Here is an 18464-nt window from a genome sequence, read left to right as displayed (position 1 = left end):
AGATGAGGAGCCCAGAAAGTAAGAGGCCTGAGGTTTGGTGCCCGCGTTCTAACCCCAGGTTCATGGGCTCCTGGGCCCGTCCCCCGGAGGGCAGCCCCTCTGCCAGGAAACCCTTCTCAAGGAAAACCAACCAGGGCTGGGGGTGGGGGCTGGGGGCTGCGCTGCTGACCAGTCAGCTCAGCCACCAGCCACTCCTTCCCCTCCCCCGCTGCGTCCGCAGCTTTGCCTCCCCACACCACGGGCGGGTGCGCACGTGGACATCCCTGGAGGAACACGTTTTCCACTGGGCCCTGAGGGTGGATGTGGTGCTTTCCTGGTCTCTATGGTCTGACGCAGAAGGTCAGCTGTGCCTGTTTCCATACATTCTGCAAAGTGTCAGGATGACGCTCGTCAGAATTTCAGCTCCGCAGGGGCTGCGGGGGTCTCCTAACCCACCCTGCGCTGGTCCAGCAAAGATCGGCTGTGTTCGTCAACGTCTCTCTGATGCAAAGACCAGTGAGGGGCCCCAGGCAATGAGAACCAAGCTCACGGCCACAGCCCCTGGGTGGAAAGGGTCCGCCCGCTTTAGGTCAAACCTTTGTGCCCTCAACGGAGACACCGGTGGCCGGCAAACTCGCTGTCCACAGTGCCCCACGGTCTGGGCAGTTATGTTCACTGCTGTGTTCTGGACGTTGACTCTGATGAGTCATCAGCTAAAACACGAAACAGGCATGTGTGTAATGCACACACACGCACAGACACGCACATCCCTGGGTTGGAACCCCTGTTCTAATGACCTGATCGCAGACGTAAGGTGAGTTACCAGTGCTGGTGAGAAAATGCAGCTAACCTTTCTGGCCTGTGAAGTGCAGGTTTCCAAAATTAATCGAGAGTTGTGTTGGTTTCTTTACCCCGGCCTCTACTGTCTGTCTCACGCCCTTGCACACAGGCACACCCACGTATGTGCTCTCGCACAAGGAAGGAGCAACCGTGTTTCTAACACTGACCCAGGGCCCTCCCAGTGTCAGGCTCGAAAACGAGGCTGCCTTGCTCCCGGGTAACCTCCACGGGGACCGCACTTCCCAGCCTCTGGTCGGAGGGTGAGGGCCTAGTGTGGATTCTCTTCCCGTTCATAGGGGATGAGTTGGGGTTAAAAACAAAACAAAACAAAACAAACAAAAACAAACAAAAAAACAACCAGCATGAGCAGAACAATTCCAGGTCCAGATCCTAGCTCTATCCCACAAGCTGTGAGACTTCACACGAGCTATGCGACATCTTCGGGTCATAATTTCCTCTAATAAGTGGGAGGATGTAGGACACCCCAGAGGACTGTGGCAAAGGCTTTACTGAAAGCATCCAGCATAAATGGAGGCAAATATTTTAGCAAGAAAGAAAAGGGCCAAAGAAGGTGACCCAAAGCCACACTCTGACACAGGGACGCACCTGTGGCTGCCAGGTGAGCTCCCAGAGCCCCTTCCCCAGCTTTTAAGCCTGGGAACTCCAGGCCTCACTTCCTGGACCACCTGGGGGGCTCGGGCGCGCTCTCTCTCTCTCTCTCTCTCTCTCTCTCGGCAAGCCCCCTAGGGCACCTCACCTGGCTAGACTCTCAGGGCCGGTGCTGTGCCTGTAACTCTGGATTCACAGTCCCTGGGTCACAGCGGGTGGTCAAGGTTGGAAGGAAGGAAGAGCAGAAGGACACAGCCAAGATGTGTCAGCCACAGAGAGGGGCTGGTCTCCTGGCAGGTGAGACTCAAGCAAGCAAAGACAGTGACCTCTTCGTTTGAGATGCACAGGTGCAAAGACTTAGCTACCGGCCTCACTATTTTCTCTGTTCGTGCCAAGAAATTACTCATCTCATCTATAAATGTTCCCTCTACAACTGAACTAACTTCCTTGTTATCAAACCTGCAGCAACAGGGAATGAATTGTCTGCATCTACTCAGATAATTCCTGTTCCCTTGCCCTGCCTAAGCCAACCAGGGGCAACCTAGAGACCGCATCCTTCTGATCTGGAAGGGGTCTCAGGCAGCAAATGATTGCCCACTTCTCATTTTACAGGTGATAAAAGAAAGGTCCAGGAGGTTCAACAGCCTTTTTTTATTCTCATGGACCCTAATTTCTCTTTAAAGATTTTTTTTTTTAATTTGACAGAGAACACAAAAAGGCAGAGAGGCAGGCAGAGAGAGAGAGAGAGGGAGAAGCAGGCTCCCCGCTGAGCAGAGACCCCGATGTGGGGCTCGATCCCAGGACCCTGAGATCATGACCTGAGCGGAAGGCAGAGGCTTAACCCACTGAGCCACCCAGGCTCCCCCCTAATTTCTCTTTAAATCTTTTTTTTTTCTTTCTGTTTTCTCTCATCACCAGTTTTACCACATGCTTTTATTATTTTTTAAGATTTTATTTTATTGGGGCGCCTGGGTGGCTCAGTGTGTTAAACCCTCTGCCTTCAGCTCAGGTCATGATCTCAGGGTTCTGGGATCGAGCCCCACATCGGGCTCTCTGCTCCGCGGGGAGCCTGCTTCCTCCTCTCTCTCTGCCTGCCTCTCTGCCTACTTGTGATCTCTGTCTGTCAAATAAATAAATAAAATCTTTTAAAAAATATTTTATTTTATTATGTAATCTCTACCTCCAATGTGAGGGTCAAAGTCATGACCCTGAGATCAAGAGTTGCGCGATCTTCCCGCTGAACCATCCAGGTGCCGCTACCAGGTGCTTTTAAAACATAGGGAGAAAACCTGGGCATCGTAGATCTGAAATACTCATAATTTTTTTTAAATGTCAAGCCAACTCCACTTAAGTAATGCCAGAATTTGCCACAAGACTAGCTGTGACCCCTCTCTCTCTCAGCACCAAAGACGCCCAGCACACGTACTGTGTGCCAGCCACTGTGCTGGGCACAAGGGAACGCGGTCCGCATGACCAAGCCCTGCCCAAATGAGAAGAGCAACAACCATGGATACAAACAATCACCAGGTGGACGTGTAAGTGAAATACGGCTAAAATATTTCTTAAGGATTTATTTCAACTCATGCAATAATGAGAAGAATGTGCGAGTAGAGTGCGCTGGTAACGCATGGGAAGGAGTGAGAGACTTTGCTTGAGGAAGTGAAGAAACTTGTCCTAAAGGAGAAGCTGTTTCCGCGGCCACTAATGGGACGCATTCTCCGGGCAGATGGAGAGACGGACGGAACCGAGAGGCAGTGCCAGAGTCCGGACGTCTGAAGCCGGTGAGTGAGAGACGTGGTGGGCGTGTGGCGGGCAGGGGGCAAGGACAGGCAAAGGAAGGACCTTTCTGCCAGACTTGGCCCTGGACACCAGCCACCGCAGGGTTCGACAAGGGCTTAACAGGGACGTGTTTTATGTTAGAACACTCTGTCCAACAGTCCAAGGAGCACAAGCGAAGCATGAGAACCCAAGCTGGGACCCGAGTCTTCCCACGGAGAAATGATGAGAGACAGGATTGCGACAATAGCAGTGGGGAAGTGTAAGTGCCTTGAAGACGGAGAGGCTCAGGAGGTAGAATTTATACAATAGTCATGAATGACCCAAGGTTTCTGGGTTGGGGACCGGTGAGCAATCTGGTGCATGGTGCGAGCGTGTGCTGGCAGGGCTAAGCAGGAGAAGCTGATGTGAGCAGACACAAGATAAACTGTGCGCTCACGAGTTCAGGGTAGAAATGCAGGTGCAGATACACGGGCTTGAACATGGGAGCGTGGTGCTGAATAGAGCTCTGGAGGCAGATCCCGCAAGTCTATCATAATGGAGATGGGAGACCTTCCTGGGCTGGGTCCTAACCTTCCTCTAGGGTCGGACCTCCTGTAGCATGGCAGAGAGACGACGGGCAGAAGAAAGAGATGTCAGGGGTGTTTCCCCAGATAATAGATGCCTCTATTTTAATTTCTGGTCCTGGGCTCTAGCTTCGGCTGGGAGACAGCCCAGCGGTCACTCAGGTGTTACTCTCCTAGTATCCAACCAGCTTTCACGCATTTGTGCACAGGTGAAGTGATTCCCATGTTTCATTAAATGTGTAAGTAGGTGGGGGGCTGTTTTCCCCACAAACTCTGTCTCCTGCTAGGTTTCACAATAGCCTTCCCCCAAATTATACTCGGCTAACCTTCCCCAAACACACGAGACGTCCGTGAATACTTAGCACACATACGGGAATCCTGGTGCGGACAGTTAGAGGCTGGAGCCTGCGACAGAGAAATCCCAGAGGAGAAGACCACGTGGGCCCAGAGACTAGAAATCATCCAAAACCCATAGGAAAGTGGCACGAAAAGGCTGACACCAAGTGGGCTGATCTGTGACAATCCCTCATCCCTAATCCCTAATCCCGTAGCAACGACGCAGAGGGGAGAGCAGCCGGGAGTAGCCGGGAGTAGCGGGAGCAGCCGGGAGTAGCCAGGAGTAGCGGGAGCAGCCGGGAGTAGCTGGGAGTAGCGGGAGTAGCGGGAGCAGCCGGGAAGAAGGCATCAGAGAAACACGCGCGGCAACGATGACTCACCATAAGGCGTGAAAGTCGTGGGGGTACATCCAGAGTGTACAGGCCTGAAAATCAGGTTTAATTAAAACAAATGCATCCTCGTACTTTACAAAACAGCCAGATCAGACCCATCAGGCTGTGTGGGATGGAGCCGCTCACGCCGATGGAGCGCAGAACGTCTTCTGAACACGCCCAGCTGAGTCGGTCGGGTCTGTCAGAATAACCCTCTGTCACAGCGGCCGTGTCGAAACCAACGGCATCTCTAGAAAATCCACCAAAGATACTGATCATTTTTTCAGCCAAGAAGGAGCAGAACCGGACGTGCCCCGCTAAGGGGTTCACCATGGTGAGGAGCCGACAGGGAGAGCAGGACGGAGACGGAGCGCAGGGAAGCGAGTACAATCAGTTCGTGGGATTCCCTGAGCCACTCGGCCTGACCAAGAGGCGGGGAAAATCTCAGTTGTACTTAGTCGGGAGCTTCCTGGTGAACGAGGAGCGTTAAAAGGTTTCCAAGCAATTAACAGATCAAAAGTAAAAAATCACATGAATCTATCTATAAGAGGTAGAAAGTCATCTGACACGAATTCTATATCCAATGTCCACTCCTGATGCTATTGTTCCCAAAAGCCCTGAGGCAAGGCTGGGGAAGAGGTGAAGCCGGAGCACACAGGACCTCACAGGCCATGAGGGGGGTCTTACAGTGGGCGGCAATCCCGCCCACGGCTGGGGAGAGGCGCACGACAGGGCCAGGCTTTTACTGAGGAACAATCAAGCTGGCGAGGTCTCGTGTCTCTTCCCAAAGGTCAGCGCTTAGAGAAAGTAACGCCGCAACATCTCCATCACTGGTGCTGCTTCATGGCATTCCGGTGCATCGGGCAAAGGTGCTGCTGAAGGTAAGAGGTACCACGTTTGGAGAGGGAAGGTCAAATCACCACTATTGGTAACTGATTCCGGAGGCGCTTGAAGAAATCATCGGAAGAGCAAGTATGAATGACCTCAGAAGTCAGCACGCGGACGTCCTCTGCCCCTCGATGTCTCTTCTTCCCCTTCCCCTTCCCTTTCTGTCCTCAGGCCCTTGTACGGGACCAGACAGGAACCAGCCAAGGCCAAGGGCCGCCAAGACCAGATCTTTGGGTCACACCCGGACGTGCGAGGAGAGGGTCCCCACAAGGGAGTCGTGGAGGCAATGAGGGGAGAAGGTTCCTCAGGTGGCAAAGGTACACACAGCCAGCCAGGTTTCTCACGATCAGAGAAGAGAGTGAGAAAGGAAACATCTAGAATGAACCCTGGAACAGTGGGTTCGAACAGTAGTGTTGGTATGACCTCCTGGTTTTGAATAGATAAATACACAAAACATCACAGATGTGAATGCGCTCATGGTGTGTCTCGGCCTTTCTACATAGGGCGACACAGAGAAAGACATCCAGACGGAGGTATTTGTCCAAAGATGCAAAAGCTGCCTCGAAGGAGCTCGCACTCACCCAATCTGGGACGATTTGAGCTTCGAAGTACACAGGGGCTGTTGTGTCACAACCTGTGAAGACCAGGACAGCCAGAGTCCAGGTTCGTAGAAATGAACAAGCGAATGATGGGAATTTTGCAGAGGAAAGGAATGGCTCCAAGTACCTTACTGCTCAGAAGGAGGCAAAGTGGAACTTCACAATGGAGAAATTGGAAGACACACCCTAACCGAATGACTGAGCGGTCAAGGTGGACACGGTCGGTAATAGGCCCATCTGTTGAAATTCATTAAGGAAAACACAGCCCCACGTCTACGAGGTTCCTTCCAAGGGGCCAGAGCCTGGGTCTAACCATGAGGACACATCAGAACAACTTCGAACCAAGAGAGCTTCTACAGAATAACTTGGTCATAATCTCTAAAAACAGCCAAGATGGTACAAGTCTTTCAGAGACTGACGAGCTGCTTCGGACCGAAGGACGCCAAGGACAGGGGTCACAGGTGGCTCCGGACCTGATCCTTTGTTGCTAAGGATGCTGTTAGAACTCCTGGCAAAGCACGGTGGGGTGTGGGGGCTGGATGGTAGCAACGGACCCATGATCAGTCTGATTAGGACGCTTGTGTAGCATTCATGGAGGAGCCTGTCCTGTTTGTGGGAAGTGCACACTGAAGTACGTACTTGGGTCACGGCTCCTGAAAAAAACAAGGCCGCTCCACTGTACTTGCTACTTTTCTATAAGTTGAGATCATGTCAAGATTTAAAAAGCAGTTTATAAAAATACAAATATCCATAGTGTTCACCATAGACAAGAAACTAGTCTAAAAAAATTAATAGGCAAAATAATTCCACTTACAAGAGCAATTTTTAAAAAAAGGGATAAGCTTTCTTAAGAATAAAGTTAGAGGAAACGGGCAGGATCTATAGTGAAGAGGAGTGAGAACTACTCCTTAAAAGAAAACATACACCTATTGTGTCTGTTCAATGCTTACAAATTACATTTTCTTTTTATTCAAGAATAAATTTTAAAAATTGCAGCTGCAGAGCCCACTGAAGGAAACAGGATCCAAACAAGAGTGTTCCGTGGGCCTTACCGAGTGCAGTGAAAGCTGCCCTAAGGAAATCTCTTCTCAACGAAGGGGAAAGGCTGAGGCATGGACCCCGGCGTTAAACCTGAAGGCTCGCGCACGAGGAAGGAGGAAGGCTCCTCGCTGCCTCACGGACATGTCAGGATGATTCAGCTCAGCCCAGCCCACGAGAAATGGCTCACTCCCTTCCAGAAGCCTCTACGACCCTTTGGATGGTTTCCATGAAGCCACTTGCTTAATGGCTCGTGTAATGCGTTCTTATCTCCTGCAAAGACTGTAAATCCCTTCGGGGCTGGACACGCGCGCTCTCGCCGACTAGCCGTCGAGGGGGGCTGCTTTGCGCACAGCGGACAGGAGACCGTGTGAGGGGAAACTCCTTATTTCCGCTTCTCTCTCTCCCTCCGGCCGTACTCAGACCAGACTGGTAACGGCGACTCATCCGTTACGAACCAAGGGGAGTGGCAAGGGCGTAAAACAATAGTAATTCTGACTGCCTCTAGTTTTAAGAAGAGAACTGGGAAGTTTAAATCATCGGACCTGCGTTCTGAACGCCATGACTGTCCCAAACGTTTCCAAAGATGATTCGGCATCATTTCCACATGTCGGCCTGCAGGCAGCCCCAACATTATTTCTTGATTCATTTCATTATTGTACGTCTTCCCCTATCCGATCTGGACCGGTGCGATTTCGCAGTGGAAGGGGAGAGGGGAAGACTGTAGGCGCCCACTGCACTTAACGTGAAACGTGGTCAAGTGTACCATGGCCAGTGGTGCCCGTCAGTGCGCCGGTCGAGGCACGGATGGGGGCAGGGGGCTAAGTCCAGCCTCCTGGGCTCTGAGGGGCTGAAAAGCTATGCTCCGTGTCAGTGGAGACCTTAAAGAATCTGGCTTAGAAAGAAAGAGAGGAAGAAAGAAAGAAAGAGAGAGAGAGAGAGAGAGAAAGAAGCAAATACCAACCAAGCACATACAGATTGAGACGGAGACGTGGAAACTCTGAAGCTCTGAAAGCAGAGCCGAGCGCGCCCTCCACTCTGCGGTGGCCGGCCGGGCCCACGCCGTTCCTCTCACTGACGGAGCCGCGGGAAACAAGGACTCTCCGTGCCCTGAGGCCTGACTGTGTGCCAGGAGGGAGGGGGCTCCCGCCGAGTCCTGCCAGCTCCCTGCAGCCAGCAGCCGCCCTGCCTGGGGCGCCCCAAGCGTGGACCTTCCTTCCCACCGGTCCTCCTGCTGCCTCTCGTCCCGCCTCGCCCTGCGCGATCCACGGCGCAGGGGTGGTCCGGCCTCAGCCAGGAGCGTACAATCAAGTCGCCTGGGGACAACCCACTCTGAGCTCCTTCCTGCGGGAAAACAGGAACGAAGACTTGATCGTTCTCTTGAGACGTTCTGCAATTTGGCTGGGGAGCCAAGGCTCAGAGGCACAACCCAGGGGCTGGCCTGGAAGGGGCTGGGAGCAGGGCCGCCCTGTCAGAGCTGTGACCCGACACACCAGCGGAGGGAGGCTTTGCAGGGTCCCCCATGGTGACACAGAGCCCGAGGGAGACGCTCCTTGATCCAAAGAGATTTGCTTTAATGTATCATTTTTCACCAAGAGGCCACAATAATTCTGGCATCACAGGACCACTGTCACCAAGACAGCTGTCAGACACCGTCCAGACCCTGCCTCTGCTACCTTTCAACTCACAGTAGGAATGAATTTTACAAGAGACCAAAGATACACACATGTCACTAAAGAACAGCTTCCCAGTCTGCCGAGTTTGCTCTGACCCTCCTGCCTCCCCTCTCCTCCTCCTCCCCACTCCCCTCTCCCCGCCCTCCTCCCCCTCCCCCCCACCCCCCCACGGGCTCCCCCACCTCCATCCTCTCCTCGGCTTCTCCCCCATTCCATTCAGTTTTTAGAAATCTGGTTGGGACTCACTAAAAATAGATGTCATGACTCACAAATAGGTTACTACCCACCATCTGAGAAACACTGCTGAGACCATTCCAAAATGCTACAGCTCTTTTGCACATGTTTTATGAGCGAAAGATAAAAAGCAGGTTTACTGCACTTAGTTAAGGTTGACTCAGGAATGTACTACATTAACGAAGCTTACTATCTGTACAAAAAAGGAAAGATGCACGCAACGTTCTGAAGAAACAGCCAAGTTCCTGGCATCCAAAGGTTCGTGTGGCGCACGGGAAGGTGGGAGAGAGCGGCCGAGTCCCTGACCCAGCGACAGCCGGCTGGGTGGGGACGGAGCTTCCCCCAGAATATCCAAATACGTGTGGAATGACTTGGCGCGGCTTGTAAACGCAGCGACGTGGTCTTGTGTGCAAGGTGGCTATTCTTCATCACAACTCATAACCTCTTGGACGTCGCATCAATGTCCTTCTTCGACAAGACAGAGTTTTCCGGCAAACTGAAGCATTTTTGCTTACCGATTCTCCACCTCGTAAAGACGTTGTTGAAGCAAAACAAGTCTTATCCTTACATTTTCTATCTCCTCAAAAGCACCCTGTGATTCGGTCTATTAATTATAAAATTATTCTTAAATAACCCTATCAAAGTTGCTGGTAATGTTTTAATTGATTCCCACAGGAGGCAGAGACCGTCCCTGGTAACCAAGACGGAGCTTCTCATCAACACACACACGTGAGGCTCTGTTTCTCCACGTTGTCCGCGCTCCCCTGCCCCCCGCATACACTCTGGACCAGTGATAACTTAGTGGCCTATTGACTACACGGTGTGTCTGTGACACGCCCCTTGTCTCTAGACTCCTTCAGGCCGATGGGGGAAAGAAGGGTCCAGGAGCCACTGAACGGGTCCCCATGCACACTGAACCCATGCAAGCCGAGGACACCACTCAGAGCTCCCAGACCCGAGTCTCCCTGGTGGAGGTGGCCCCGGCTTCACGGAGGAGGCAGAGATGCAGCCGGGACTCCCCGGATGTTTATGGTTTCCGTAACGAGACACCAAATGGAGAAAGGAGCTCTCGGAAGAGGAAGCTCCATCAACCCTCACAGAAAGCCCTTGTCCATGTGGCTGAAAGCGGGGAACCTGGAAGGAAGGAAGAGTGAACCCGGATATCAAGGCTTACCTATATGTCGCAATATTCAGCTGACACAGCACTGGCGCTTCTATTAGCTCCCGGGTCTCCCCCGGGACCCCAGGGTGGCAGACCTTCATGCCCAAGCAGAGCGTTTGGCCTTAATTTACTAAAGAATAAAAGGAGTGTAAAAGGAGTGCTGGTGATTTCCTGATGGGAGACGGGGGGGGGAGTGGGGATGTCTGTCTCAGTTGGGGGGGCATATCTTGGTGCGCTCTTATACATAAGAGACCATGCCCCACTGCGTCCTGCAAGCATGAGAAATTCTGTCTTTGGGATATTTCGGCTGGGCCGGCAGGTGTCGCTGCTCTGGGTTATAAGGTCCGGCCTGGTGTTGGCCTTGTTTTCTGGGGCAATGGATGAGGCAGGAGAACGAGTGAAGTCCGAGGCTGCGGGTCCCACCGCGCTTCCTGTGACTGTCCCTCAAGTCCATGCGCTGCTCCAGAACCTTCCTGAAAACCCTTCCGCTGTACTTCCTTCTCTTTGGATTTCACTACTTGTCCCTGAGAGGGGCTCACCACACAGACGTACCAAAGCAGGGACAGCCGGGGGCACGGAGTCCATCTAGGGGCGCCCCTTAAAGTCTGCCTCCGCCGTTTTCTGTAAAACCGTCTGTGCATCCTACGTCTGCAGGAAACTTCCATTACAAGGGGAGTGCAGTCAGTCCCTCACACATTCACTCAGCAAATATTTACAGAGGACTTACTTAACATTGCCAGGTTTTACTCTAACTTCTAACTTCCAGAAGTACATGGTAAAACAAAAACAAAAAAAAAAGGGAAGGAAGAGAGGGAGAGAGGGAGGGAGAAAGGAGACATTTCTGCCTTTATCAAAAATATCTTCTAGGGGTAGGCAGACCATAAAACAACAGTCAGCAGATAGCGTTTTATCCTATGAGTGAGACGTCCCCACAGTGACCCCAAGGCCATGCCTGTTCCCAAGGACCCCGTGTGGCCAGCACTTAGAAGCTGCAGCGCTTACCCAAGGACGGTCTCCATAGACTCGACGGCACAGAGTCTGTGGCAGCGGGGACACTGCATCGTCCTCCGCCGAGAGTCTCACTCATTTCCACCGGCTTCGCACAGGAGTGGCCCCGTTCCCAGCATCACTCTCAGGGACTTCATGAAATCCTGTCATTGGCAACACTTCAGTTCCTCTTTGAAATTTTTCTGCACTGCATTTCAGACAATTAAATAACAGCGACTTGAGAAACCTGACAATCAGACACCGACTGAATAACGAAGCCCGGAGGAAACGCAAGAAAAGAGCTTCATAGCAGGCAGGGAGCGGGCCAGGTTGCATTAACATATTATTAGTGGATCCTGGATTTTCCTCATGTGTTACGACAAATCATTCTTCCCCGTATACTCGAGACTCGTAATGAAGCCACAGTGAACTGCGAACACAGTGAGTGCTGCTGACGGGTGGGCTGTGGCACCTCCAACGTCGCAGACACAGGCCCAGCCCCGGTGAGTTACCACAGGGTCTGCGGGCCAGTGCGATCTGTCCACTTCTTCACACCAACACAACCGAGTCCTAGAGGTTCGCCCTTCTAAAGTTATGGGCCAACTAGGAGACACACAACAGGGCGCCTTTTGTTTTTCATTCACGTGTAAGTTCCTTTCTGGTCCGACTGTGAGAACTCTCGGACTCCTGGTCTGCATCCTCGTGCGTTTCTTTCCCCAAACTCCCCTCTCTCCGGTGCTCCACACAGCAACGGCCCTTCTGGTGGGAGCCAGAGAAGCCAACAGAATGACAAAAACACCTGAGCTGTAGCTCTTTGCCTCAAACTTCTGTAAGAATGTTCTTCAACACCAGGTCTTCCTCCAGAGGTCATGCCTACTCTTTTATGTTAATGATTATAAATCATCCTTAAAAGATTTTTTTCATAATAACAAAACAATGTAGTCAATTATTTTAAAAAATTAATCTGTTCGGAAAAAATCATTCTGACTGGTGTCCAGGGTGTCAGGGAGATGTAAGTCAGTTAACAATCTAGATATTTACCTGAAATGAGTTTTAGAGGCATAGAATGTTCTCCAAACCAATTAATAACCCAGAAGCCACTGTGATGTCAAAGAGATACACAGCTGTAGGAAACCACATGCTTGCTTCGGGCACTCACTCATGGGAGGAAGGAGTGGTGACCCACAGCCAGTGTCCCCGCAGCTCAGGATGTCTGGGGAATGGGAACCGTGAGTAGGTCGTAGCTCCTACCCAGACTTGCCCCAGCAACCCTCTAAAGGGAGGCTCCCCTTCAGGGCATTCAGTCGAGGCAGGAATCTGGAACACGGCATTAGATGGGATCTTAGCCAATTCCCTCAAAAATAGAAACTACTTATTTTTAAAACACTCATTAAATGTATGGAATGTCATAATGAACAACAGACATCATCTTCATTCAAAAGTCATCCCAAAAGAAACAAGAGTGAAACAACACACAAGAACCAGGGAATGGGCGGGAAGACGGACAGGCCAGGAGAGCAGGCTTCGCACCAGAGTGAGGCTGTGTGGAAACTGGGCTTTTCCCCATATTTCAGTGCACGGTGCTAAAGACATGTCTTATGGTCAAACCAGCATCCAAGTCAATAATAATTCCACAAAAGGGACTAAAATGAAGAGAAAGTGAAGACAGTAGAAAACATTGGAATATTTTCCCGGGAAATAAGATTCTTCCATAAAATTCCTCAGTGTTTTCCTCAGAGACTCTCCCCACGCAGCCTTCAACACAGCCACCATCTTCACAGCTCACTGAGCCCTGGGACATGCTCTTGTGTCCAAGTTCAAAACAACAAAGAAAAGGAGAAGCAGAGCGAAAGAGAAACTGGGGCCGGCATTGTCACTGGCGACCAAACCCCTCTTAGTGGTAAAGACAGAATCTTTAGAAGTTGAACATTTTATGCAAAGATCTTTCATAGGTATAATCTGAACACGTGTTGGCCTCGGCTGAGACCCAGGAGGGGCGATATGCCGGCCGTGACTTTACACACACACACACACACACACACAAGCATGCGCACGTGTCAGATAATTTCAATGGACATCCGAAGAAATGTTCAGCCAAAGCCAGGACAGCACACTTGCTCTTCGTCTTTACTCAGCTAAATGAAATACGACGGGGCGATCACAGCCGGGGAGAAAACCAAAACCACCCACGTGTGTTCACAGCGACCCAGGTGTGGCCTTACCGTGACCCCCAAACGGCATCTCCTGAACAGAGACGACAAAGGGGACGGCCGCCGTTCGGACACCGCAGCCAGGAGATACCCACGTGCAGCGACCGCCCACCAGCCATGACCGGGCCTGCGCGCACCCGGCACTCACTGGAGGAGGACGAGGACATGAAGAGGCGCGACGGGTCTTTGTTCCGAGGCTCCAAGCTCCCGCCATACTCCCTCCAGGTAGCCTGTACGCTGATCAGCTATTTAAAACTTTGGATCAAGCCAACCTGCTGACAGATGGTCTTATAATCAATGACTACCGCTGAAATTTAATTTCCAATTACCTTAATTTAATACACATGATAATATACTTTCAACGGTTAAAATGAATAAACACATTGGCCTTCCAAGTCGCTGGAACTTAAAAGAATCCCCCTCTGACAGTCAAGGCCAGCAAGACCGACGTGAACACCTCATCCGTTCTTCAGCACACATACCGCCAAGTCCGGCCGAGGGACCCAAAGGAAAGACAAGAACAGCGCCGACGTGGGGAGGTGCAGGAGACCGAGGTCCTGGGTCACGTGTGGGGCTGCGTGAACGGAGCCACCGGGCTCTCACACACCAGGTCGCACCGGGCCTGTCCGTCTCCCCGGGTCGCCGTGTGCGCCACCATTCACCCGACCACATGCACAGAGACGTTCTGCCGCCCCCGTGGGCGTGTGCCCCGGCTACCATTTCCCAAAGAAACGCATTCGTCGTCATACAGTGGTTAAGTGTTTACAGTCTTAACGGTTTCTACAGTTACATCCTTACAGGCGATCACCGAGCGGCATTTTTATTTGCCAGATACAAAGGATACAGTGAAATCATTAGATATTTGCAAGCTCTAGAACTAGACCAATGTGTACAACAAGCCATTTCAAAATTATTAGCATTTCTGAATAATATAGATAGAGGGACTCTCCGCCACCTATTCTGACTTGCACAATATCCTGGGCCAGGCCCTGCTGCATGGGGGAATGTGCAAATTAGTTGCTACTATTAGTACAGGACCTCCAGAGCGTCCCTTTTTAAGTTCTAATACCAAGCATTCCCACAAAAAAAGAGGAGATAGGTCTGTTAAAATACAATTCTTTTTTCTTTTATAACAGGAAGTCATGTATTCATTAATTATTAAAAGGCCTTAACGCGGCCCCTTGTTGTTATTAACCACGATAATGAGGTCAGTTCCCAAAGACTTCACCAGTTGCTTGAGCAGAAGAACACGGTCCGCATCTTGGAGAGTGACCCTCAGGTCAAAACCGAGCGCTGGCGATAGAGCGGACAAGTGGCGTCCCATACGCGTGGTGATACCAAACCGTTCTTCCCAGAGATGGAAAAATACCAACCAGATAAAGCCCCTTGCACTATTTGAATTTCTTGCCAAATGCCATTTTCCCAGGAAAATTAATTTAAGAAATGAACTGACTTTTGTTCTAGGATCCTACCTGAGCCCATAAAGTCAAACTACGGGCAGTCACTGAAATACAACGGATTTCTGGGTAAGCGGACAGCACTGCGCTCATCCACCTCTATCAAATCCAAAATGCACTGTCCAAGGAGAGCCAACACCTAACCTTTGCTTTGACGTGCACACGAGCCATGCAGAAGGTTCCCAGTGGACACAAAGATTCATGTCTCATGTGCAGGAAGGACTTGGTGACTCTGGGTTTCTTATGACGTCAAGGCAGAAGAGCCATGACTCCATTTTGGAGACGCACGCCCGTGTCTCCTGGTGCTCTGCTCAGACCTGCACCGTCACCAACCGAGCCCCCAAGGCTGGGTTCTGGAAAGGCCAGCCATCGCTCAGAACAACTCTTCCACCGGCCTGGATCCAGATCTGCACCCCTCCCCCACGAGCTCTCCCACCTCCTCTTCCACAGCTTCACCGACAGCACAACATTTGCATCCGGGTCATTTTTCCTTTGTCTTTTAATGACAGCCCAGGAAGAGCTTGACTGGTTCCTTCAGGCCTACCTTTAACCAAATCCACAGTGCTTTCAATGAAATAAAAGGTGTCTGTTTGGGTTTCTTTGATGTGGAAATCAGATGCTCAGGTATTACTTTTGTTTCCATAGGAAATTTCCCATCTTCACTTTTTCCTTGGTATCATTCTGGGAAAAGGAGCACCTCACTGCTCTCATCACAACAGCTCTCCTTGGAATCACAACACATCCCCAAATTTGCTTCCAACCTCCCCTCCAACTTCAGGAGAACGCAAAGAGCCTGGCTGTGCAGAGGATTCAACATGACGCAACCCTTAGCATCCCTGGATTGGAGAAGCAAGGGAGAAGGCAGCAGCCTCCCTGGCGTCCCTCACCGACCACAGGCACTAGGGGGTCAGAGCTGGCATCCCCCCCTCTAGACACAGGTGTCCGGCACACAGACAGCAGTGCTGCCCATACTCCCCTAGGCCAGTCTGTCACACCAGTGCACAGGACAACAAGGCAGGCAGAGGACCAGGAAATGGTCAGCAGCCCCCACTCCACACCTCCCGGCTTCTTCCTGGCTCGTGTCCCACCCCACCCCACCTTCCCTTTCTCCCCACACAGCTTCAAGTTCTCCCAGATTTGGGTCTCCAGCACCGGCTGGATCAGCTCGTTCCCCCCACCCCCAGTTTCCCGAAGACAGCACTAAAATGCCATTTGGGGGGGTGGGGGGAAGTCTGCTCAAGTTGCCTTGACGAGGGGAGCTGCGAGGTCGACCGGCGGGAGCATTCCTGCAGAGGCTCCCAACTCCAAAAGGCTTCCCGGCCGCTCCTTTTCCCTCTCCTCCTCCCCCTCCCCCTACCTTGCTCCTGGCGGCCGTGGCCCCCAGACCAGGCAGCGGGCTCCTCCTCTGGGCTCGGGGACTCTCCACCTCCTCCACCCTCGAGGGCTTTGCGTTTCTTCGACATCTCTCGGCCCGGGGCTGGGGCTTTGGGGGTTTCTTTCCCCACCCCCGGCCCTCCCCCCTCGGAGAGGAGAGTGAAGGTGGGGTTAGGTGGAAGGGAGTGAGCGGGAACGGAAGGGGTGGGGAGCAGAGCCCAGGGAGGGCAGGCCCTCCGGAGAGGCAGGAGAGGCAGGAGAGGCAGGAGGCTGGGACGGGCGCCCAGATCCCGCACCCTGCTCCCCAGAGCTGCCCTACGTCTAGGGGCTGTCTGCGCCGGCTAGCGCGCTGCTCCTTCCTCCTTCTCTTCTTCTCCCCGCGGGAAGGGTAAGCTGAGAGGGGAGGAGAGCTCAGAACCCGCGGGCGAGAGGCTCCTTGGGCCCCTCTGCTGATTTCTTCCTGGTCTGGGAGGGGGTGAGGTGGGATGCTCCGGATCGGGACCCCTGGCCCTGTCTGTTCATGCAGGAGTGGGGTTCTGGGGAGCACTGCTTGTGATGTTTGGTGGAGGATGTTTTCAATGGATTGCAAGGAAAACTGGGTGGAAGGAAGAAAATAAAATGCTGCAGAACGCAGTCCAGTGATGCCTTCAGGCGCCGGACACTCGGAGCCCTCCTCCCCGTGACATCATGGAGGCTTTTGCGAAAGGAGTTGGCAGAGGTGGGGGTGGGGGGCAGAGAAGAGTGGCAGCAGAGGTGAGGGGTGGGAAGAGGAGGAGGGGGATCTTGCCCCCATCCAGAACTCGGAGCAAGGACGGGCTGGGGGCACTGGCAGCTTCTCTCGGCCTCTTCGCCAAGCACCTGCCGGGCCAGCCCCCTCGCGGATGCGGTTTGCAGCTGGAGGGCAGCCTTCGCCGGCAACTTGGAGCCGCAAACTGGGGGCAGCAGCACCGAGGCAGGCGCTCCGCGCTGGGGTTGGCCGCAGTCTTCCTCCCTCCTGTGCAGCCCTTTGAGCCTTACAGAGTCAGGCTTATTCTTCCCCAAGCCCGCTAGGCAGCCCTCCTCCAAAGCAGTCGTGTCCGTAAACCACACACACACACACACACACACACGCACGCACACACACACACGCACACACACGCACACACACCCCTTCTTAATGCCAGAAGGGAAGGAGGGAAATGATGAGGGAAAGTTGGGGAAAAGATTGGAATTAAGTTTTTCTGGACTCTCAAGGGTTAAATAATAGGTAAAAGCAAGTATCAACTTACCCGCCAAAGTGTGCTGAAGCACGGATCTGCTCTCGGCTTCATGTCAAGTTCGTACGTTTAAAAAAGAAAGAAGCCAACCGGCCAGGAACGCGGTGGGTCCAGGGCTCCATTGAGAACGGCGCAAAGCAAGTTGCCGGGCGAGGCCGGTGGCCCAAGTTCGGGACTCTCCAAGACCGCTCGCTTCCGCTCCGCTCGGCAGGCATGTTCCAAAGCCGCGGGCCCCGGGAATTCGCGCTGATCTTCTCGGACACGGGGAGACAACTCTGACCCGAGGGGACACTCTTCTTTCCCTCCCTTTCTCCCCCTGGGGGTCTCCAGGGAAGCCGCGTCGAGCGCTCTAGGCGCCAGTGAAGACCGGTCCATCTCAGCTCATCCTCCTCGCGGCCGCAAGTTTGGACCCGCACATCCATGGAGAACAGGAGTGCGAGTGTGCACGCGCGTGTGCGCGCGTGTGCGCGTGTGTGCGCGCGCGTGTGCCAGCCCGTGTGCCGCGCACACTGGGCATTTGGGGGTGCATGTGCTCTCAGCAACGACTCTCCCTGGCTGCCCGGAACTTGGAGAGTTTTCCTTTAAGCCGGAGCTGCTGCTCGGACACCCCCCGCGTCCAACAGGAGGCGATGACGTCTGTAGCCTCGTTGCCAGACGAGTCCCCAGGCTGCCGCTGCCGTTCATTGACAGGAGCGGGCGCTCCGACGTCAGCAGCCGGACCTCGGGCTCCGCGGCTCCCGCGGAGACGGCTCCCACCCCCGCACCTGCCAGCCCGCCCCGGGGAGGGGGGCCGGTCATGAAATCAAAGCCGCCGGGGAGGGGCCGGGGAGGCTCTGGGCTTGGGGGCGGGGGACTCGGCTCTGCCCTCTTTGTCCTGGAGCCCCGGAGGGTATAAATAGTGCTGTCTCCAGCCAGACTCGTCCCCTCCGCACGCCCCCGCAGTGTCTCCCGCCCCGGCCCCTTGTCACTGAGTATCTGGTTGCTCGGGCTGGAGGGAGGCGGAGGAGGGGGCGGGGAAGCGGGGAGTGGAAGCGGGCGTCTCCCCATTCATAGATTCCGTCCGAGCCTCGGGGCCGCGCTGGGCTCGGAGTCGCAGTGAATGGATG

General features: G+C 53.2%; 1 protein-coding gene across 2 annotated transcripts in view; it reads right to left on the bottom strand.

The window, feature by feature from the left end:
- Window positions 1-18125, bottom strand: part of PDE10A (phosphodiesterase 10A) — a 551217-nt gene extending 533092 nt beyond the window's left edge. Inside the window, exon 1 of one of the 2 annotated variants that reach the window (XM_082732176.1) lies at window positions 17371-18125. Coding sequence is in view for 1 of the 2 variants with exons in the window: in XM_082732174.1 (XP_082588300.1) it covers window positions 16086-16191 (106 nt within the window). In the remaining variant the exon portion in view is untranslated. Of the gene's footprint in view, window positions 1-16085; window positions 16279-17370 lie in introns of those variants that run through there. The other variant, XM_082732174.1, reaches the window with a different exon arrangement.
- Between the last annotated feature and the right edge of the window lie 339 nt (window positions 18126-18464).

This window comes from Mustela nivalis, assembly GCF_964662115.1.
Source record: "Mustela nivalis genome assembly, chromosome: 5".
Taxonomy (NCBI): domain Eukaryota; kingdom Metazoa; phylum Chordata; class Mammalia; order Carnivora; family Mustelidae; genus Mustela; species Mustela nivalis.
Note: the sequence above shows the minus strand (reverse complement) of the source record. Positions and strands in the feature narration are given on the sequence as shown.